The 23,750-nt window shown below is 41.7% G+C and overlaps 1 protein-coding gene across 4 annotated transcripts in view; it reads left to right on the forward strand.

The window, feature by feature from the left end:
* Positions 1 to 23,750, forward strand: part of WASF3 (WASP family member 3) — a 131,279-nt gene that overhangs the window by 61,819 nt on the left and 45,710 nt on the right. For all 4 annotated transcript variants that reach the window (XM_004054285.5, XM_019039893.4, XM_055359720.2 and 1 more), the window contains one exon: positions 22,651 to 22,793. In XM_004054285.5, the coding sequence (XP_004054333.1) occupies positions 22,661 to 22,793 (133 nt within the window). In that variant the 5' untranslated portion in view covers positions 22,651 to 22,660. The remainder of the gene's footprint in view (positions 1 to 22,650; positions 22,794 to 23,750) is intronic.

The raw sequence follows: 23,750 nt of genomic DNA on the forward strand, positions 1-23,750 counted from the left end.
TCTTATGCACACAGCTTCCTGGCAGACATCAAATGGAATTTGACTTACCAGATGTCGTACTGAATCATGGTCTGCAGAGATGCAGATGGATCACATCCTTGGCTGGGAAAGTGGGATGGATACAAATATCTGGGCCACCTCAGTGGTTAACTAAAGGTTAGTCATGTTATAAAAAGTCATGTATATCAAAAATACAAAACAGAGTAAGATAGAGGGTCTGAAGCTTATGCATGCAATCAGCAACAAGGCAGTGTCAGGAGTTGAAGGACCAGACAAAACCATCTGTTTAATAAGATAATAAAATCTGATATAAAAGGAACCTTGGAAATGTAAACCACCTCCTTCCTTTTTGGTCAGAGCTGACTCTTAATGACAAATGATCAGGTGCTTAGATGGTTAAGAATGGGGAGGGACCTGCTGGGATAGAGGGAAAGAGAATGAATAGAAGCATCATATTAGAAGTCAAGGATTACTTGAATACCAAAGCAGACAACTTTCCCCTCCTTGGCTGCCTTTTTATCCTGGTAAGACACAGAAATGAAGTAGCCTTGGCTTACTGGCATATTTATAAATGGGACCTGTAGGAAGCGTTTACAATGGGGGTGTGGTGGGCAGAGCACCAGTGGAAGTGAGAGACCGAGATTCTAGTGTCTGCTCCAGGATGCAGGAGATTTTGGGTCTCTTTGTCTTGATCCTTGATTGTAAAATAAAGTTATGCTAGATCTCCAAGGTTCCATTTATCTTAAAATTTTTTTTATTAAGTAGCTGATTTTATCTGGCTGATCAAAACAGGAAAGAAAAATAGTTCCTGGTCAAAGCATCTCGGAGGTTCCTGGGTTAGTAATATGCATCAGAATAAATTTTTATGCACAATAAAGGACTATAAAACAGATGTAGGTTCAAATATTAAATGTATTCTTGAGTCCCACATGTTCTGAGTATCTAGTTAAATGGACACCATGGTCTAAAAGGACTTAGAAATAAAATATGGGTATATTTTAAAAATATTTTTAATCTAATAGGAATTTAGTAATTTATTTAACTTTAAAAAGTCTGAATTAAATGAACATAACACAGAGCATAAAAATTAATTGAAGCATAGATATGTAGAGGGTGGTAAGTTGTAGAACAGCAGCTTTTTTCAGAGCTCCCTTTACCCTGTCCATGGCTAGAAGAGAAGGGCAGGGAGACCAAAGGCTTGATCTTCACAGGCTCCCACACCACTTCTGTATCCCCACCCATGATATGTTGTTCTTCACTTTTACTCCAAGATTTCCCACAACAGAGAAACTGCAAGACAGGAACTAATGGTGAAAACCCTGGTGGAGAGAAATCTTGACCTAGACTTCAAATCCCTACCTTTTCAGTTAGAACCATATTAGCTTCTACCTGGAGGATCTTTATATGCCATTTTGTGGCCCTTGAAAGACAAACTGTGTCCCAGAATGGCCTCTAAAAATAGGTACTTGACAGAGGTTTTTCATTGCATTATTCCATAGACACAAAGTTGCCTTTTTCTGGGAGACTTATTATTTAGTTGTTGAGGCTTTATAGCAAAAGCTAAGTGACGTTTTAAAATGGTGGAATGCTGCTTCTAAGCCTTGAGTGAGAGCTTCACTCTTCCATCCTCAAACGTCTGTTGAATAGCTTCAAGATGCTGAGCAGGATGCTGGGGGGTCTGTGATGCCATGTCATCTCCCATTCCCCACTGAGAATGGAGTATTTCTAGTTGCGTTTTAATTTCCAGGAATGAGACATACCTTTAATGTAGTGCTTATCACACTGTGTTGTAACTTTATTTATATGCCTGTCTTTGCCACTAAACCATTAGCATCTTGAGGAATGGGGTTTGTTTTATTTTCGTTTGTTCAGTTTTTGCATTTCCACTAGCTAAAGCATCATGAAAACACTGAATGTTTGGAGAGTAGGTGAATCTGATATGGTAGTTTCCGAAAGCCAGCTGAATGTCTAACTGAAAAGGAAGGTATGCCAGAGCTGGAGGGAACCCAAGAGAGCAAATCTGTTCTGCAGGAGAAGAAACTGAGGCCCACCCTGATGAAGAAACTTGCACAGAGTCGTGTAGTGTTAGTGGCAGAACTTGGACTAGAACCCCGGTTCCCCAATTCCTAGTCCTTTGCTGCTTCACTGTACCTCTCTGTGTCCCATCCTGTGGAAACATACAGACCACATTTCAAAGAGCAAAGTGTGAACATTTGTCCCAGTGAAATGAGGTTGATTGAATTTTATGTGGTCTTTCTTCCTTCCTTCCCCCTAAATCGCAACTTTTAATAAAGCTTTAAAAAGAAGCAGTGTGGCTCTAGAAGGCAGTGTGCGAAGTGAGGAGTTTAGGAAGCCGAGGCCCTTCCTTTGGCGGTGGGAATGTTATGTTAGTGAGTATCTTTTGGGAGTTGTCAGTAGGCACTTAACTCCAAGCAGAGTGCTGTAAAGTGGAGGCAGGCAGACATAGCCCTTGTCCTTCAAAATGAGAAGGCCACACTGAGGGGAAAGGTCAGAGAAAGGGCTTGGGCCAGCATTGTGTCACTCTACTCTATGGGCCCTGGCTACTTTTGCTTGGGTCACTTTCATTCCGAGGGCAAAACTCATACATACAAGTAAAACATAGTTAAAAAGCCAAACATCTGCAGTATACACACATTTAGTTTTGTGTGTATAATATAGTCTGTGCCACATGTTTTAGTGCTATCATGCACTGTGCTCTAATTACCTGGCATGCAGCAATCAGAGCAAAGGTTACCAGCACATAAGGACTAGAAGAGAGAATCATTAACACTGTCAGGTTCTGCAAACTGTGGTTGTTCTGAAAGCTTAAAGGTCAGTCTTTAATGGCTGCATAGTGGAGAAAGAAATCCACTACAAAATCTATTCAGTTAATTTTGTATAGTCAACTACCTGTACCTAACAGTAATATCGTTTTAAAATATGTAATAAAGACTTAATGCAGTTAACATGTTACTCTACATCCCATGAACCCTTACTGCGGTGGAGAATGACCACAGTGTGGGCTTCAATTTATTTGCCCCATTACAGTGTATTCTATGCATGAAAGCTGTTATCCATGTTAATAGAGTAGTGGTGGTGTTCTTTTCTTTCCAGAATAGTCTGCTCACTTTGGGGTCTGCACACATAAATTCTTAAGAGTGTACTCATATGTTCACTCATTGAGAATATCAGTTTACTTAGCTGGGTGTGGTGATGGGTGCTTGTAATCCCAGCTACTCGGGAAACTGAGGAAGAAGAATCACTTGAACCCGGGAGATGGAGGTTGCAGTGAGCCAAGATCGCACCAGTGCACTGCAGCTTGGGAGACAAAGCGAGACTCCGTCTCAAAAAAAAAAAAAAAATTCTGTTTACTGTTTCTTTCTTTTTTTGTGAAAATAGTTACCAGCTCAATGTCTTAACAAAAGAAGAAGCTGATATGTTACCCTTGTTCTTACTGTGAAGGTGGAGTTTCTCTTCCAATTAGGATATAAGAGAACATTGCTTCTATTTTAAGAAACAAAAAAGGCCAGATTATCTAGAAAGCAATAACTTTTCTTAAATCCCAAAGAGTGACAAGCCCATCTGAGAGTAGACAGGACACTTGAACTGTTTCACATTTAGCAGAGCACAGGGGGAACAGGTAACCACCATAGAAGTGCATAAGAAGAATTCAGCAAAAATTGTAATGCATTCTTAAGGTTGAGTATGGGCTAATGCATCAGTTTAGGATAACCAGGTACCCCAGATACAAGGGGAAGGTTACACTTACTCATAAGCTGTTTTCTACAGCCCTCCACTGGGTACTCTTAAGAAAGCTTATGAGCAAGCCTGGAGACTAGACAGAACCTCTTTTGATCGTGCTGTTCTGCGGGAGATAATCTCAGCTGCCACTGGGACACAGGCATGATGTAACACCTGCTTCCCCACAGCCTTCTCTCCTATGACAGAGTTCCCAGGAGGGCAACAAAACCTCTAGCCCATAGGACTCAGCAAAGATCTATTTCTGGCAGAGGTTTAGGAAACCCTCTTTCCTGCCCTGTGACCAGCAAGATCCTCTGCTTCTGGGATGAAGGGTAATAGCAAAAGCAGGACAGACTCTTAGGCTCATAATCTTTCACTGATGCAAAGCAGAGTTCTCTTTCTGCTGCATGAGGGACAGGAACTCTTTCATGCCCAAGACAGGGACAAATATCAGGCAGAGTTTAGTTGCATTGGAGAAGAGATGCACAGATCCTGAGAAGGCCCCACTCTGAGGTCCAGGTATATGGATCATTCCTAAAATTTAGGCTGGGCCAGGGAGAGCAAGGAGCCTAGCACCTGGTAACATAGTAATAACAGTCATCTCCGGAGAGCAAGAATGTAAAGAGGAATTTGTGTCACCTTTGTGACATAAATGTCAAGGAACTACAGGATGATCAGGAACACTGAAAAAAGTCTAGCACACTAGGCACAAGACAGCAGCCCATGGCTAGGGGATTTTGATGCTTGGTGTATCAGATAACAATAGCAGCCATCTCCCTCAAACCCTGACTAGGTTGACTCAATCAACCTTAGTAATGGCTTGCTAGAAGAACATGTGAATTCATTGCTGGACAAGAAATACTGTTTACTTAGTCTCTGCTGCTTTGCAAATGATACCCAGCATTCAGCACAAAATTATGAGACAAGGCAAGAAAGAATTACGTGTTGTAAATCAAGAGATAAAGCAATCAGCAATCAACAGAAACAGACTCAGAGATAACTTAGATATGGGAACTTAAAAATAACTGTGATTAATGTATTGAAAAATGTATTGAGAAAAGTCTATATCAACAGAAATAAGGAAACAAGTTTTTAAGAGTTAAATGGAAACTGTTGGAAATGTAAAAACAAATTGGGTTTATTAGCAAACTGGATGTAGCTGAGAAAATAATGAAAGCTAAATCAACAGAATATAAAAAGGAACAGTGAAACAAAAGAAGAAACAAGGAAAGAGGAAAGTGGAGTGGGGAAGGGGAGGGATGACAAAACCGAGCATCTAAGAACTATGGAACAGTATCAGTAGTCTAACACACATGTAATTGGAAACCCAGAAGGAAAAGAGAAGATACTGTCCAGAAAAAAAAAATACTAGAAGGCACAGTTGCTGAGAATTATCCCAAATTAATGAAAGACAGGAAACAACTAATAAGACAAACAGATCCAAGAATCTCAGAGAACCCCAAGCGGGATTTTTTTTTTTAAGAACCCTCCAAATTCTAGAAACACTGGAATCAAGTTGCTGAAATACCCAAGGTAAAGGGGAAAGTCTTGCAGGCAGCCATAGTTTAAGGAAAATGAAACATTGCAAACAGAGGAACAAGGGTAAGAATAACAGCAGACTTCTTGTCAGAGACTATGAAAGTCATTAAGACAGTGAAATAACATTTTTAAAGTATCAAGAGAAAAAGCTCAAATCCTGTCGATGCATAATTCTATACCCAGCAAAAATATATTTTTAAATTAAAGGCCAAATAAAGAATGTCTCAGACAAAAGCTGAGGGAATTTATTGCCACAGATCTGCACTGTAAGAAATGAAAGGAAGTTCTTGGGCAGAAGGGGCATCAGATGGCAGTTGGGATCTAAACAAAGAAATGAAGAAACCCTGAAATGGTAAAAGAGAATAAATATGTTATATTTTTTCTTATTTTTAATTACATTAATTGATAATTGTCCAGAGCAAACACAATAGTAATGTGGGGTTTATAAGAGGTAAAATATATGACAACATTGGACAAAGCATGGAAGAAGAAAATGGAAATATACTGTTTATATTAGGGGGTCTCCAGAGAAGTAGAACATATAGGATATATAGATTTATGGGGAGATTTATTATGGAATTTGGCTCACACAATTATGGAGGCTGAGAAGTCCCACAATCTGCTGTCTACAAACTGGGGACCCAGGAAAGCCAGTGGTGTAATTCATTGTGCCTAGCTGATGTTGTAACTCCCAGTCCGTTGCCAAAGACTCGAGGACCTGGGATTGGGAAAGTGGTGCAAGTGTAAGCTTCGGAGTCTGAAAGCCTGAGAACCAGGAGCTCCAATGTCTGAGGGCAGGAGAAGATGGATGTCCCAACTTAAGAAGAGAGAGAGAGAGAAAATTCATCCTTCCTCCACTCTTTTGTTCTGTTCAGGTTCTCAGTGGATTGGATGATGCCCACCCACCTTGGTGAGGGTGGGTCTTTTTTTACTCAGTCCACTGACTCTAGTGCTGATGTCTTTCAGAAGCACCCTCTCACAGACTCACCCAGAGATAATGTTTTAGCAGCTCTGGGTATCTCCTAGCCCAGTCAGCTTGACACATAAAATGAACCATCACATTATTCTAAAGTTACAGTGTTCTCACACTATGCATGAAGTTGTTCAGTATTGTTCGAAGGTAGGTGTGATAAGCTAAAAATGTATATATCTATAGTAAGCTCTAGAGCAACTACTATGAAAAACGTAGAAAGAATAAAAACCAGTTATGGAGATGAAATGACATCATAACAAATAACTGAAAGAAAGCAGAAAAAGAGCTTTTGGACCAAAGAACAGGTGGGACAAATAGAAAACCACTAGCAGGATGTGTTAAAGAAAAAATTATTTAATAAGACCTGTTAAAGCATGGTAAAGACTTTTATTCAGGACCATTGCAGAAGGTAGAGGAGCCACTGCAACAGCATCTTGCAGTAGGGGAGAGAGATTGGGTTCAACTCTGAATACAGCATGGGCAAGTGGGGACTTATAGCCAAGGATCAGTGAGAGGGTCAGTGGATGGAAAAGTACTAAGAGGAGGACGTCAGGGGTTAGGAGAATTCTGGCTGACGCCTAAGAGGATTCTTGCTGAAGATAGCCAGGGTGATGCGATGTCATCCGGGGGATGGTGGACAGTTAGGAACCTGATGAGATATTGAGGATAAACAAATTTTGAGGATGGCAAGGAATGTTCTTGCTAAACACATTTAGCAGGGGTCTTTGCTAGAAACTGAATTTTACAAAGAAGGTGCACAGATGGGCCTAGCAGAAGGTTCAGAAGCCTGACTAAAGTTTGGCCAAGCAAAGAATCTTTGTCAGATGGAAGGTTTAAATTCAGCCACATCAACAATTACATTGAATGTAAATGATCTAAACACCCTAGTTAAAAGTCAGAGATTGTAAAATTGGATAAAAAAGCAACACAACCGTATGCTCTCCAAAATAAATTCTCTTTAAATACATAGACATAGAAAGGTTAAAATTAGAAGGAAAAACTTGTAAACACTAATCAAAATAAGGAATGACCGTTATATCAAAGTAGACTTTGGAACAAGGCTTATTATTAGGGGTAAATGGGACATCAGATAATGATAATGGGATCATTTCCCCAAGAAGACTTAACAATCTTAAATATGTGGCTACATTCAACAACAGATCTTTAAAATACAGAAACAAAAACTGATAGAACTCAGGGGAGAAGTTGACAAATACACAATTATTGTTGACATCTTCAACAACTCCTCTCTGAGGACAGTAGGAAGTAAAATTCGCTACCCAATTTGCTATAAACACATATAAATGTTGAATAGAGTATAACCAAGAAAGTAGAAAGTAGAAAGCACATTGATATGATTTTGAAATTCTTTAATCATTTGGCTTTAATTGGAAGAGTACCAATTGGAGAAGTTCAGTGCCAGTATTCAGGCATTTAATTGTACAACATGTAAAATTAGAGGAGAAATTTAGGTTTAGATTAATTGCATGAGAAATAAAATTAGAGGACAAATGTTAGTATCTTATTTTGGTAATATAAAATTAATTAAAATTATATTACTATCAACATCTTATACTATACTTTTTTTTTTTTCATGTGAGCCTCTCAACAACCTGTAAGGCAGACAGGGAAGGTGTAACTAGTATTACTGCACAGGGACTCATGGAGTTATTTTGATAGGGTAATATATAAATCAGAGTGGGGCGTACATTTATTGCTGTGCATGCAACATTGTCTACCCCATTTCCTGTAACTAATATCCTCAATATCTATCTGGTTCTTCGTTTTGGTTTTTCACCTATACCTAGTCAAAGTTTATATGTGTCACTGTTTATTCATTCAGAATACATTTGAGGATACATTGGGGTGGGCTGGGGGGACGTGAAATGTGGTAGGTGTTGTAGTAATGAAGGGACAATTAAAACGAAGGCTAAGAATTCTTAAGAGAATCCTCGCAAATGACAGTAGGAAGTAAAATTAGCTACCCAAGTTGCTATAAACACATACAAATGTTGGATAGAGTATAACCAAGTATGTGTGTATGCACGTATATATGTATATATTTATATTTAAAATATATATGTATTTTAAAACATTGCCATGCTTGAACGAATCAGCAATCTTCCCTAGGTGTTAGGAGCTGAGCGAGTTGGAGGGAACATGCTTAGAGCTAGAGGCTAGGGTTTAATGCTGCCCGTACATGGAAATGTGTTTCAGGCCAACCTGATGGAATGAGCTAGAACTGAGACCTCAGAATAAACGCTGGGATGTTCAAAGGGCTGTCAAATCCCGTAAAAGTTGGGTAGAAAACCTGCACTTGCCAATCCTGAGAAATAGCTTGCCATCTGCCTGGGGCTCCAAATAGTAAGAAAACAAAACAAACAAATGTGTTAGGGAGAAATTAGAACCGCAGTCTCGGCCAGGGGCACAGCAAAAGAAAACATAAAATTGTTCTACAAGGAAACTTTTCTAAAACAAGGTGCAGAGAACAACCCCCTACCCCCACCATGAGAAAGAGTTTGCAGTAAGAGGTTAGACACACTAGCAAGTGTCAGCAGGTGCTGCACATGTGTGAGGGCACATGCACACAGAAAATTAGCACAGCAAGTGTGAATTAAGGTAGGTAATTAAGCTACCTGGCTCCTCCCAGGAGGAGATGCCAAGGTAGGATTACAAGTTCAAGGATCCTGAATGGATCACCTGGGTTCCTTCCTGCCTCCTTTGCATGAACACAGTCTTACCTCTTCCTGCTGGCTGGAGTCAGTTTCCTCTGCCAGTACGGAGATTCCTCTTTTCATTTTCTATTCCATGGTAACATGAGTCCGAAGTACCGTGGTGGCATCCAGAACTTGCAGTTCAGTGGGATCTTTGCCTTGTTCCTGCTAAGTGTGTGCCCCATTTCAGACCCCCAGCCCTGCAGTGTCCACTGGTGCAGAATGGGAAGCAGAAAGTTCCCCTGGGCTGTTGGTGGTGATCATTAAGTAGGGCTTTTCTTGCCTCCAGCTCTAGGCGCCTAAGCCCACGTCCTCCTCCTTGGGACCCCACTGTCATCTAGAGGCGTCTGATGTGTAAGTGTACTGTGTTGTGGAGTATGACCATCCTTTCAGAGTGTCTGGCAAGCTTGTGCTTCAGTGTGGCTTGAAAAGGCTGGCCCAGCGTTCAGTGGGATGGACCCACGTTGGGTGGTTTGATATGTGATGTGACCATTGAATCCTGTCGATGGGCCCATGCTCGACGTCCTTCACTGTAAAGTGGTTCCCCTCGTCAGATGCGATGATGTGTGGGGTCCATCAGGCTGATAATTCTGGGTGGACTTCTCGATGATGCAGGCTGGCGGATTTTTGCCTGCTTTGTGTTCAGTGTCTCTTTGGTGGGAAACTTTCCAGTGGAGGTTAACAAGTGATACAGAAATCTTCACCCTGTGCCCACTCCCGAATTTCTACCCACATGGCCTTTATCCAGATCTCCTTGTTCCTCATCTTCCAGTTCTTTTTATTTCAGTACCTTGACCATACAACCAGGCTGTTGGCCACTGCCCACACATCTTCACGCATTTCAGATCAAGCTACGCGGTGTCATGAACTGGTGTCCTGCCCACAGCTCCACCTGCTGGGAAGATTTTCCTTTCTACTGTCTCTGAGGGCCATCCTGAGTACTGCTGCAGCACACACAGTCCATTTTTGACTAACACCCATGTGCTGAGCTGATCCGTCTGAAAAACCAAGCTCAGGCTTTCCTTCCTCCTTCCCCTGGATGTATGAATCTGCTGCCTGTGTAACCTAGGCACACAGGGGAGGGGCACTACAGCTCTTGGGGGTTACTTGGAGGTCTGGGTTTCCTGCTCATGGGACTCAATTGTATCCTGTGGTTCTACTGTGGTTCAATCTTGAATGTCCCATTTCTATTTTATGGTCACCTGCTGCTAGTTTGAATTAATAACTTGACTGACAGAACTTAGCTCATTCTGGGGAGCTTTGCATGCCTGGACCCCTGGTTCTCTGTGATCTCTACCAGGTCTTGGTAATATAGTGCATTTAATACTCTGATGTGATGGCAGGTCCTAGGGCCTAGCCTTTGATTCTCCTGCTGGAGCTTGCCGCAAACTCCATATTGTCCTGTTTTCCTTATTTTTTAAATTTTTATTTTATTTTTATTTATTTATTTTTTGAGTCTCAGGGCATTCATTTTGTAAGGAACATGTTTGAAAAGGGGCATTTTAATTATCCTGTAAATGTTTTTACCTCAGCAATAATGTTTACATAGCTAGTAATCATGGCTCTCAGGCATGGTGAGTTTTACTGTTGTTTTGTTTTGTTTTTATACTTAAAGTTCTAGGGTACATGTGCACAACATGCAGGTTTGTTACATAGGTATACATGTGCCATGTTGGTTTGCTGCACTCACTAACTCGTCATTTACATTAGGTATTTCTCCTAATGCTGTCCTTCCCCCAGCCCCCCAACCCCCGACAGGCCCTGGTGTGTGATGTTCCCTGCCCTGTGTCCAAGTGTTCTCATTGTTCCATTCCCACCTATGAGTGAGAACATGCAGTGTTTGGTTTTCTGTCCTTGTGATAGTTTGCTGAGAAGGATGGTTTCCGGCTTCATCCATATTCCTGCAAAGGACATGAACTCATCCTTTTTTGTGGCTGCACAGTATTCCATGGTTTATATATGTCACATTTTCTTAATCCAGTCTATCATTGATGGAAATTTGGGTTGGTTCCAAGTCTTTGCTATTGTGAATAGTGCCGCAGTAAACATACGTGCACATGTGTCTTTATAGTAGCATGATGTATAATCCTTTGGGTATATACCCAGTAATGGGATCGCTGGGTCAAATGGTATTTCTAGTTCTAGATCCTTGAGGAAACACCACACTGTCTTCCATAATGGTTGAACTAATTTACACTCCCATCAACAGTGTAAAAGCATTGCTATTTCTCCACATCCTCTCTAGCATATGTTGTTTCCTGACTTTTTAATGATTGCCATTCTAACTGGTGTGAGATGGTATCTCATTGTGGTTTTGATTTGCATTTCTCTGATCGCCAGTGATGAGCATTTTTTCATGTGTCTGTTGGCTGCATAAATGTCTTCTTTTGAGAAGTGTCTGTTCATATCCTTTGCCCACTTTTTGATGGGGTTGTTTTTTTCTTGTAGATTTGTTTGAGTTCATTGTAGATTCTGGATATTAGCCCTTTGTCAGATGAGTAGATTGCAAAAATTTTCTCCCATTCTGTAGGTTGCCTTTTCACTCTGATGGTAGTTTCTTTTGCCATGCAGAAGCTCTTTAGTTTAATTAGATCCCATTTGTTTATTCTGGCTTTTGTTTCCATTACTTTTAATATTACTGCACAGGGACTCATGGAGTCCTGAAGTCCTTGCCTATGCCTATGTCCTGAATGGTATTGCCTAGGTTTTCTTCTAGGGTTTTTATGGTTTTAGGTCTAACATTTAAATCTTTAATCTATCTTGAGTTAATTTTTGTATAAGGTATAAGAAAGGGATCCAGTTTTAGCTTTCTACATATGGCTAGCCAGTTTTCCCAGCACCGTTTATTAAATAGGGAATCCTTTCTCCATTTCTTGTTTTTGTCAGGTTTGTCAAAGATCAGATGGTTGTAGATGTGTGGTGTTATTTCTGAGGCCTCTGTTCGGTTCCATTGGTCTATAGTTTTGGTACCAGTACCATGCTGTTTTGGTTACTGTAGGCTTGTAGTATAGTTTGAAGTCAGGTAGCGTGATGCCTCCAGCTTTGTTCTTTTTGCTTAGGATTGTCTTGGCAATGTGGGCTCTTTTTTGTTTCCATATGAACTTTAAAGTAGTTTTTTCCAATTCTGTGAAGAAAGTCATTGGTAGCTTGATGGGGATGGCATTGAATCTATAAATTACCTTGGGCAGTATGGCCATTTTCACAGTATTGATTCTTCCTATCCATGAATATGGAATGTTTTTCCATTTGTTTGTGTCCTCTTTCATTTTGTTGAGCAGTGGTTTGTAGTTCTCCTTGAAGACGTCCTTCACATCCCTTGTAAGTTGGATTCCTAGGTGTTTTATTCTCTTTGTAGCAATTGTGAATGGGAGTTCACTCATGATTTGGCTCTTTGTTTGTCTGTTATTGGTGTATAGGAATGCTTGTGATTTTTGCACATTGATTTTGTATCCTGAGACTTTGCTGAAGTAGCTTATCAGCTTAAGGAGATTTTGGGCTGAGACGATGGGGTTTTCTAAATATACAATCATGTCATCTGCAAACAGGGACAATTTGACTTCCTCTTTTCCTAATTGAATACCTTTATTTGTTTCTCTTGCCTGATTGCCCTGGCCAGAACTTCGAATACTATGTTGAATAAGCATGGTGAGAGAGGGCATCCTTGTCTTGTGCCGGTTTTCAGAGGGAATGCTTCCAGTTTTTTGCCCATTCAGTATGATTTTGGCTGTGGGTTTGTCATAAATAGCTCTTATTATTTTGAGGTATGTTTCATCAATACCTAGTTTATTGAGAGTTTTTAGCACAAAGGACTGTTGAATTTTGTCAAAGGCCTTTTCTGCATCTATTGAGGTAATCATGTGGTTTTTGTCGTTGGTTCTGTGTATGTGGATTACATTTATTGATTTGCATATGTTGAACCAGCCTTGCATCCCAGGCATGAAGCTGACTTGATCATGGTGGATAAGCTTTTTGATGTGCTGCTGGATTTGGTTTGCCAGTATTTTATTAAGGATTTTCACATTGATGTTCATCAGGGATATTGATCTAAAATTCTCTTTGTTTATTGTGTCTTTGCCAGGCTTTGGTATCACGATGATGCTGGCCCCATAAAATGAGTTAGGGAGGATTCGCTCTTTTTCTGTTGATTGGAATTGTTTCAGAAGGAATGGTACCAGCTCCTCTTTGAACCTCTGGTAGAATTAGGCTGTGAATCTGTCTGGTCCTGGACTTTTTTTGGTGGGTAGGCTATTAATTATTGCCTGAATTTCAGAGCCTGTTATTGGTCTATTCAGAGATTCAACTTCTTCCTGGTTTAGTCTTGGGAGGGTGTATGTGTCCAGGAATTTATCCATTTCTTCTAGATTTTCTAGTTTATTTCCATAGAGGTGTTTATAGTATTCTCCGATGGTAGTTTGTATTCCTGTGGGATTGGTGGTGATACCCCCTTTATCATTTTTTATTGTGTCTATTTGATTCTTTTCTCTTTTCTTGTTTATTAGTCTTGCTAGTGGTCTATCAATTTTGTTGATCTTTTCAGAAAACCAGATCCTGGATTCATTGATTTTTTGAAGGATTTCTTGGGTCTCTATCTCCTTCAGTTCTGTTTTGATCTTAGTTATTTCTTTCTTTTTTTTTTTTTTTTTTTTTTTGAGGCAGAGTTTTGCTCTTGTTGCTCAGGCTGGAGTGCAGTGGCGTCATCTCAGCTCATCACAACCTCTGCCTCCCGGGTTCAAGCAATTCTCCTGCCTCAGCCTCCCGAGTAGCTGGGATTACAGGCATGTGCCACCACGTCCAGCTAATTTTTTGTATTTTTAGTAGAGGTGAGGTTTCTCCGTGTTGGTCAGGCTGTTCTCAAACTCCTGACCTCAGGTGATCCGCCCACCTCGGCCTCCCAAAGTGCTGGGATTAAAGGCTTGAGCCACCACAGCTGGCCGATCTTAGTTATTTCTTGCCTTCTGCTAGCATTTGAATTTGTTTCTTCTTGCTTCTCTAGTTCTTTTAATTGTGATGTTAGGGTGTCGATTTTAGATCTTTCCTGCTTTCTCTTGTGGGCATTTAGTGTTATAAATTTCCCTCTACACACTGCTTTAAGTGTGTCCCAGAGATTCTGGTATTTGTGTCTTTGTTCTCATTGATTTCAAAGAACATCTTTATTTCTGCCTTCATTTCGTTATGTACCCAGTAGTCATTCAGGAGCAGGTTGTTCAGTTTCCACATAGTTGTGCGGTTTTGAATGAGTTTCTTAATCCTGAGTTCCAATTTGATTGCACTGTGTTCTGAGAGACAGTTTGTTGTGATTTCTGTTCTTTTACATTTGCTGAGGAGTGCTTTACTTCCAATTATGTGGTCACTTTTAGAATAAGTGTGATGTGGTGCTGAGAAGAATGTATATTCTGTTGATTTGGGGTGGAGAGTTCTGTAGATGTCTATTAGGTCCACTTGGTGCAGAGCTGAGTTGAAGTCCTGGATATCCTTGTTAACCTTCTGTCTCGATCTGTCTAATATTGACAGTGGGGTGTTAAAGTCTCCCATTATTATTGTGTGGGAGTCTAAGTCTCCTTGTAGGTCTCTAAAGACTTGCTTTATGAATCTGGGTGCTCCTGTATTGGGTGCATATGTATTTAGGATAGTTAGCTCTTCTTGTTGAAGTGATCCCTTTACCATTATGTAATGGCCTTCTTTGTCTCTTTTGATCTTTGTTGGTTTAAAGTCTGTTTTATCAGAGACTAGGATTGCAACCCCTGTTTTCTTTGCTTTCCATTTGCTTGGTAGATCTTCCTCCATCCCTTTATTTTGAGCCTGTGTGTGTCTCTGCACGTGAGATAGGTCTCCTGAATACAGCACACTGATGGGTCTTGACTTTTTATCCAGTTTGCCAGTCTGTGTCTTTTAATTGGGGCAGTTAGCCCATTTACATTTAAGGCTGATGTTGTTATGTGACAATTTGATCCTGTCATTATGATGTTAGCTGGTTATTTTGCCTGTTAATTGATCCAGTTTATTCATAGCATCGATGGTCTTTACAATTTGGCACGTTTTTGCCGTGGCTGGTACCGGTTGTTCCTTTCCATGTTTAGTGCTTCTTTCAGGAGCTCTTGTAAGGCAGGCCCAGTGGTGACAAAATCTCTCAGCATTTGCTTGTCTGTAAAGGATTTTATTTCTCCTTCACTTATGAAGCTTAGTTTGGCTGGATATGAAATTCTGGGTTGAAAATTCTTTTCTTTAAGAAGGTTGAATATTGCCCCCCATTCTCTTCTGGCTTGTAAGGTTTCTGTCCAGAGATCCACTGTTAGTCTGATGGGGTTCCCTTTGTGGGTAACCCGACCTTTCTCTCTGGCTGCCTTTAACATTTTTTCCTTCATTTCAGCCTTGGTGAATCTGACAATTATGTGTCTTGGGGTTGCTTTTCTCGAGGAGTATCTTTGTGGTGTTCTCTGTATTTCCTGAATTTGAATGTTGGTCTGCCTTGCTAGGTTGGGGAAGTTCTCCTGGATAATAATCCTGAAAAGTGTTTTCCAACTTGGTTCCATTCTCCCTGTTACTTTCAGGTACACCAGTCAAACATAGATTTGGTCTTTTCACATAGTCCCATATTTCTTGGAGGCTTTGTTTGTTTCTTTTTACTTTTTTTTCTCCAAACTTGTCTTCTCACTTTATTTCATTATTTTGATCTTCAATCACTGATATCTTTTCTTTCACTTGATTGAATCAGCTATTGAAGCTTGTGCATGCGTCATGAAGTTCTTGTGCCATGGTTTTCAGCTCCATCAGGTCATTTAAGGTCTTCTATACATTGTTTATTCTAGTTAGCCATTCATCTAACCTTTTTTCAAGGTTTTTAGCTTCCTTGCGATGGGTTAGAACATGCTCCTTTAGCTAGAAGAAGTTTGTTATTACTGACCTTCTGAAGCCTACTTCTGTCAACTCGTCAAAGTCATTCTCCGTCCAGCTTTGTTCCATTGCTGGCAAGGAGCTGTGATCCTTTGGAAGAGAAAACGTGCTCTGGTTTTTAGAATTTTCAGCTTTTCTGCTCTGCTTTCTCCCCATCTTTGTGGTTTTATCTACCTTTGGTCTTTGATGGGGTTTTCATGTGGATGTCTTTTTTGTTGATGTTGATGCTATTCCTTTCTGTTTGTTAGTTTTCCTTTTAACAGTCAGGTCCCTCAGCTGCAGGTCTGTTGGAGTTTGCTGGCACTCCACTCCAGACCCTGTTTGCCTAGGTATCACCAGCAGAAGCTGCAGAATAGCAAACATTGCAGAACAGCAAGTATTGCTGCCTGATCCTTCCTCTGAAAGCTTTATCCCAGAGGGGCACCCACCTGTATGAGGTGTCTATCAGCCCCTTCTGGGAGATGTCTCCCAGTTAGGCTACATGGGGGTCAGGGACCCACTTGAGGAGGCAGTCTGTCCGTTCTCAGAGCTCAAATGCCATGCTGGGAGAACCACTGCTCTCTTCAGAGCTGTTAGACAGGGACTTTTAAGTCTGCAGAAGTTTCTGCTGCCTTTTGTTCAGCTATGCCCTGCCCACGGAGGTGGAGTCTATAGAGGGAGTAGGCCTTGCTGAGCTGTGGTGGGCTCCGCCCAGTTCAAGCTTCCCAGCTGCTTTGTTTACCTACTCAGGCCTCAGCAATGGTGGATGCCCCTCCCTCTGCCAGGCTGCTTCCTCACAGGTTGATCTCAGACTGCTGCACTAGTAGTGAGCAAGGCTCCGCAGGTGTGGTACCCACCGAGCCAGGCACGGGAGAGAATCTCCTGGTCTGCTGGTTGCTAAGACTGTGGGAAAAGCGCAGTATTTGGGCGGAAGTGCCCTGTTTTTCCAGGTAGTCTGTCATGGCTTCCCTTGACGAGGAAAGGGAAATCCCTTGACACCTTGCATTTCCTGGGTGAGGCAATGCCCCGCCCTGCTTTGGCTCGCCCTCCATGGGCTGCACCCACTGTCCAACCAGTCCCAATGAGAGGAACCAGGTACCTCAGTTGGAAATGCAGAAATCACCCGTCTTCTGCGTCGATCACACTGGGAGCTGCACTGCAGACCAGAGCTGTTCCTATTCGGCCATCTTGGAACAGAACTTATTTTTATTTTTTACCACCAATGTCTCTGCTGGGTCATACAGCCTTAGCAGCCAGGCTGTTTGCACCACAGCCTAGACCTGCTGAAGGGTCCTTTCTTGCCTTGAGCCCCACTCTAAACTGGCAGCTGCCGTGTCATGCAGGCTGTAGACCAGAGCCATATCCCAGGTGTGTTGCCTCCAGAACCCAACCTAATCGGCACTGGGCTTCCTCAGCATTGGGGGATGCAAGATATAACAAATTGTCTTTTCCTTAGGAGGAGATACCCAGCATGCCTCTGAGCACTGGGTCCCTCAGAACTTCACCGCAGTTGCCAGACCCTGAATCTTCATAAGGCTTATCTGCCACCCTCTGGAGCGTGTGTGTCTTACCAAGGGCTCCTGTGTGCTAGCCACCCTGTGCTTAGTCTGTCCAGTCAGCATGACGGTGTTGCTCTCTTTCCTCTCTTAGGCCCAGCACTTTCACAGCTAGGTTGTTGCTGGAATTCGTATTTTGTTATCAACTTAGCATCCAGAAAGAAGAGTTGCATGTAATGCCTGCAGGGGGAGGGTACCTGCTGCCCTGTAGGGGAGAGGCCTCTGCAGCATATTCCAGCTCAGCCAAGTGCAAGCCCAGAGAGTCCCAATTGAGGGACTTGCAGGTAGGTTGTTTAGACTCAACAATATCATAGGCATTCATCTAGAATTCCCCATCCCAGTTTTCATAATGCTGGGTTTTCTCTCTTAGGGCCCAGACCTGCATATTTCACTTGCCTTGGCTGAGATTTAAACATTTCCAGATCTTACTCTCACAATTGGACCTTGGAAATGGGAAACCCACAGCTTTTCATTCTGTCTGCCCATCCAATTCAGGTGGTGGCGAAGACTGCTTTGTACCCACTAGGAAGGCCCTGTTGCCCTCACATTTAGCTGTTAACTGCTTGTTAACTGCAGTTCAGTATCCCGTTATCCTTATGCAGGGCATTAGTACAATTTTAGCAGTGACTAGCCAACTCCGCTGCTTTTCTGGCATTTTTCCATTGAATCTGCATTATTGCCTTGCACATGAAAGGTATCCCTTCATTTGGACATTTTCCAGGTCACCGTCAGTGTAATCTTTAGCAATCGAGCCATGACCTGTGCCAGGGACTACCCTCCTATCAGGATGGCATCCTCAACTGCAGAGTGGTCTGTGAGCATGTCCCAGATCCCCCATCTCACCACCTGCTTTCTCAGATCATTCTCAGGGCACTTGGGTTTGTCTGGGTCTGAGCAACAGACACCAAGGTGGGATCACAGCTACAGGATTTGATTAAGGATACCACCTATGTGAAAGAAAAGGGGGTAGAAACTGGGGAGGCTGAGAGAGCCATCAAACCACAGTGCAAACCTGACCCTTGCAGTGGGGAGGAGAGGGGGTTGGGTGTGAGCGACCTTTCCTAGTCTGCCATGAGGTCTAAGGGAGATTCAGCAGAGCCGACGAGGAGTTCTTGTCTTTAATTCATCTTTGTCAACTTTTCTCGGTTATTTCATCCTGATTTCTTGCTGCAGACTAGTTTTGTCATTCTCCATTTCATGTGGTGGGAGTTATCCATTTCCATAGTTGAAGAGAACAGCCAGACCAAGCTGGATAGCATAGTCCCACCTCCAAATTCTTAGGGAAGGACCCTGGCCCAGTTTCAGCCATGTCTGGGATCTAGTTCACAGTTAGGTGAACCAGGTTTTATCTCTCTAAACTGAGACATTTCCCAGAAAAGCTGGACAAACTACAGACCTAACACTAATACTTTATATAACCTCTAATAGTCCTAAACATTTTATTAGCAATCATTGTTTTATTCTTCACAGACAGACTGGCTTTGAAGAATGATTCGGATGGGTCATAGTTCTTCCAATAAAGGAATCAAGAGGCGTACTTAAGTATTCTGTTGGTGACTAACTGGATTAGTTCATTAAATGTTTGTTTTTGTAATTGCAAAGTATTTTCAAGGGTAATCACTGACCCAGCATTTTTTCCTTTGACTCTTCCTTGCTCTTCAATTTATTCAAAACTGAATTAGTGTTAGAGACGATAAAAGCTGTCTGGGAGAAGAATATATTTGTTAGAGTACGCTATGGTTTGGATGCAGTTTGTCTCCATCAAAACTGATACTGAAATTTGATCCCCCAGATGTTGGGAGGTATGGCTTAGTGGGATCTCTTATGAATAGATTAGTGCTTTCCCTATGTGGTAAGTTCTCACTCTTGTGGGAATGGATTACTTCCTGTGAGGGTGGGTGGTTAAAAAGAGTCTGGCTTCCTTGGTTTCTGTTGTTTCTTCTCTCACCATGTGATCTCTTTGCATACACCCACTGTCCTCCTGTTTTCCACCATGAGTGGAAGCAGCCTGAGGCCCTTACCAGGTGCAGGTGCCCAGAATCATAAGCCAAATAAACCTCTTTTCTTTGTAAACTACCCAGTCTCAGGTACTCTGTATAGCACCACTAAACTAAGACAAGTAATTGACACTGAATTTGAAAACCATAAAAATCATTACTACATTATTAGAACTTTAAAGAAGAGCTGCAAAGCCCTCTTTTCTGAAGTTCTAGACAGGTAGCATGGCCTTTCTCTCTTGTCTTTTGTATTTATACAGGCATAGGAGTTCCAAATAGAGGTTTAATGAACATGAGAAATGAAGGCTGGGGATTAATTAGTCAAAGCTGAAATATTGCAACAACAATATATGAAGTACCCCAAGGGAAGGCCAAAGAGAAATATATATGTAAATGTCTATGGCTGTACAATCAGCAAACATTTTTTGAATAATCAGATTGTGTCGAGGGCTGTTCAGGGCATTGTGGGGAACACGGAATTCATGGACTCAGTCCCAAATTCAGGCAGCTCATAGTTCATCTGGGAAGAAGACAACTGTGAGTCCTGCCTCTGCCAGGCACAGAGACCCCTACAGTTTGCTTGGGATGGTTAATGGGGAAATGAATGAAGTGCCGACATGTTGTCCCTTCCAAATCCCTCTCAGAGCTCCCTGTTGCTCTAAAATAGAGTGTATTTATAGAAAATGTGAGGTATAGTGAGGTCAACAGATTAGGAGACAATTGCTGTAGAAAAGATAGCTTGTTACAGTTCCCAAGAGGAGGGGGTCACAGCACACCACGCAGGGCCACATAGGAAGCACAGGGTCCTTCAGGTGGCAGAGCGGGAGGGGGAACTGTGGGCCGGAGTCTTTTTTGTGGTTTCTGTGGGAAGGAGTGGACAAAGCAGGGGAAGCAGAGTCAGGATTGGCGGGTTTGAATAATTTCAGTGGGCTCAGCTTGGGGGCTGTTTCTACTTGTCTAGTAGTTTGGCGATGGGGTGATGTGCAGGTGGGTGTAGTGGCTAGGAGTGTGAGAGCCACATCGAGGAGGTGATAGGTGTGATAGGTGTGTGGGCTCTGGATTGGTTGGTTTGCATTTGAAGAGGGCCCTCTTGGGTGAGTTGTTTTCCATCTATTGGAATTAGTAACCTTGGGAGGATGGCACCAAGCTATCCACCCCCATGATCCAAAAGTTTCCCACTGGGCCCCACTTTCAATACCTGAGATCACATTTCAACATGAGATTTGGAGGGGACAAACATCCAAACTATATCAATAATCTTGTTAAAATGAAAATATATTCCAGTCATTGGATTTTCTAGTTTTGTATGAAGATGAGGCTGGTTGTATGATTAGGAGGTTTGAAACTCTATAAACTCCTTAAATAGAAAGTTAAGATTTTATTTATCATGTCTTTTTTTTTCTTTTTTTTTTTTAAGACAGTCTCACTCTGTCACCCAGGCTGGAGTGCAGTGCCACGATTTTGGCTCACTGCAATCTCTGCCTCCTGGGTTCAGGGGATTCTCCTGCCTCCTCCTCCTGAGTAGCTGGGATTACAGGCATGTGCCACCACACCTGGCTAAATTTTTTTTTGTATTTTTCGTCGAGATGGGGTTTCACCATGTTAGGCTGGTTTCGAACTCCTGACCTCAAGTGATCCACCCACCTTGGCCTTCCAAAGTGCTGGGATTATAGGCTTGAGCCACTGAGCCCGGCATATCATCTCCTTTTTGAGGAGAGGGGTGAGAGAGGGGTGAAAGGGATGCCTAGGATGTTGGAGAAGGCTTTTCTGAAGTGTCTGGTGATCCTTGACTCTTATTTAAGTCTGAGGCACTAAAAGCTGGTGCACTCTGGGTGCTTGGGGAGATTTTGACAGGTGTTACTGCCTGGGTGGCAGTTTCAACAGGGGAAAGCCTCCCTCCCCAGTGTTCATATTTGTAGATCTTTTCTCTTCAAACATTCCCCAGGAAGGAATGCTCCAGTGTTTTTGGATGGGAGTAAAAGCCAGGCTGCCTGTGTTCTAGGAGCCAAGTGGAACAAGAGGTTGGGGAGCTGTCTCACCAGTCATTGTAGACTTTGATTTAATATTGCTGTTTCCAGTACATTTCCTCCCCTACCTTTAGCTATGCCTAGAGTCCCAAGTTCAAATTCTTTAATTTACCTTTCTTTTCCAGAGAGTAAAACATCCTGGGTTGGGTGGAGGAAGGCAGCCCAGGAAGGGAGAAGGCATTCTTAAAAGGAGTTTTAAAAGCCACCCCTCCTGTTTTATCTCCCCTCAATTCCCGTTTCACACTTACCTGGTGCCTCCTACTCCTGAGCCTTTTGTAGGGAGGGAGAAGGTTCTGTGGCTCAGGTGGGCTTACTTGCTTGGGTTGGTAAATGGGGACATTCACCTGCTGCCCCCAGTTAGCAGCCTAGGTGTACCAAAATGCCAGAGGTTTGTCTAGGTCCAGTTGCGTGCCACACAGAAAGCCAATCACTGAGACAATGAGTGTTGCCAGGGAAGAAAGCTTTGATTGGGTGCTATAGCTCAGGAGATGGAGATAAGCCTCAAATCCATCCTCCTGACCTACTAAAATTAGGGGTTTATGTAGCAGGAAGAAAGGTAACTATATGTGAGAAAACAGGAATTAGGGAGAGATAAGGAAGAGGAGTTGGTCAACAGGGAACAGGTGGTCTTAAGCAGTCATGATGGGTGAGGAGTCTGACTTCTCATGGTCCAGATGAGATGATCTAGTAAGTTTTAGTTTTTTAATACTACCTGGAAGGCCTGATGGATGGTTGCCTGAGAAAGCAATTCAGATAAGACAAATGTAACTTGCTCAGGCTTCAAGACTCGGAGGGTCAATTTCTACGTTTATTCAAAGAAACCATAAACACCAGTTCTATGGGACAACTGGGGTGATGTCGTAATGGTGGCCTTTCCTGTCTCTTAATCTGGTTAAGTGGTCTTCAGGTTTGTGGCTTGTGTCTCCTCTCTTGCTCTTGATACATGTGGACTTTTTGTCTTTCCTCTCTCTCCTCATTTCAGTGAAGAGAGAAGTCAGAAATATGGAATATATTATTTTTCTATGAAGTGAGATTATACTATACATACACCTTCAGGCTCTATAAAACTCACTAAAGTAATTCACTGTTTGTTGCATTTTAGCTGATTCTGTCACATAGAAATTTTAGGATAATGAAAATTCCTGGAAAATAGTCAATTTTCAAGGGAATTAAAATTCCAGATTTGTTAAAATGTGAATATGAGCTTATAAAGAATGTGTTTTCAATTTTCAGATTGTGAGCCATGCCTTTAGTGAAGAGGAACATTGAGCCCCGGCACTTGTGCCGGGGAGCTCTGCCTGAAGGGATTACCAGCGAACTTGAATGTGTAACCAATAGTACTCTTGCCGCTATCATACGCCAGCTGAGCAGTCTGAGTAAGCCATCTTTTTTCTGATTACCAATGACATTAACTTTTTGTTAGCAAATTGATTTTAATAGTTAAATGATTGTCCAAAGAAGAGATTGCAGCTTTAAGGAAAAGATCCTTTCTCCTTCTGTATTTCCCAGTATGAAATTGACCACTGCACCCGTACTGGGCTTGTGATGCTTAACTTTAGGCAATGAAGATGTGATGCTCTTACGAACTCACAAATTATTAGATGAGATCAAATGTACAGATTTAAAGTAGTGTTAATTTTTAAAAGCTTTTGAAAATGAAGATAATTGGTAGTTCTTTTTAAACTATCAATTATTATGAATTATTTTGTTAAACTTGAATAGGACCAATTGTTTTGTTTTTTAAGTGTAATAGATTGAAAACTAGTTAACACTTGTAATATGCCTGGCACATAGTACCTACTTAATAAATATCTGTTGATTGAATAACATCCCAAATGAACCATAGTATAAAGCCAAACAATAGATTTGCTGATTTTAACCTACTAAAAGTTAAAATGCAGATACTGACTTCTGCATTGAGGTGAACAGATCAGCTGGTTATTATATGTATATGGTACCATGTATATATTGGCATGTATAGATGTATGGCAAATGCAAGCTAGGAAGAAAAGGCTGCTTCTTATTCTCATTTTGAATATTAATATTAAATATCCGAAGAATATTTTATAAGACTCAAATATGCATGAAAATGCTTTTTCCTTCAAAGCTTTTTGAAGTTGCACTATTTTCCCCTAAACTTTTACATTTATTTTGTGATCTTGTTTTCTCACTTCATCCTGCTCCTTTTCAGTTTAGGTGGTTTATGTGGCATTTTTGGTGACAGGTTTTCACAGTTAAATTTTTCAGAAACTCTGTTAATAACTAGAAAATCTTCCATGAAATGTCGCATATTGGTAGCCTCAAGCAAAGGGCAAGTTTTTTTTTAACTCAAC

The sequence above is a fragment of the Gorilla gorilla genome, chromosome 14, assembly GCF_029281585.2.
Source record: "Gorilla gorilla gorilla isolate KB3781 chromosome 14, NHGRI_mGorGor1-v2.1_pri, whole genome shotgun sequence".
NCBI classification, from domain to species: Eukaryota; Metazoa; Chordata; class Mammalia; order Primates; family Hominidae; genus Gorilla; species Gorilla gorilla.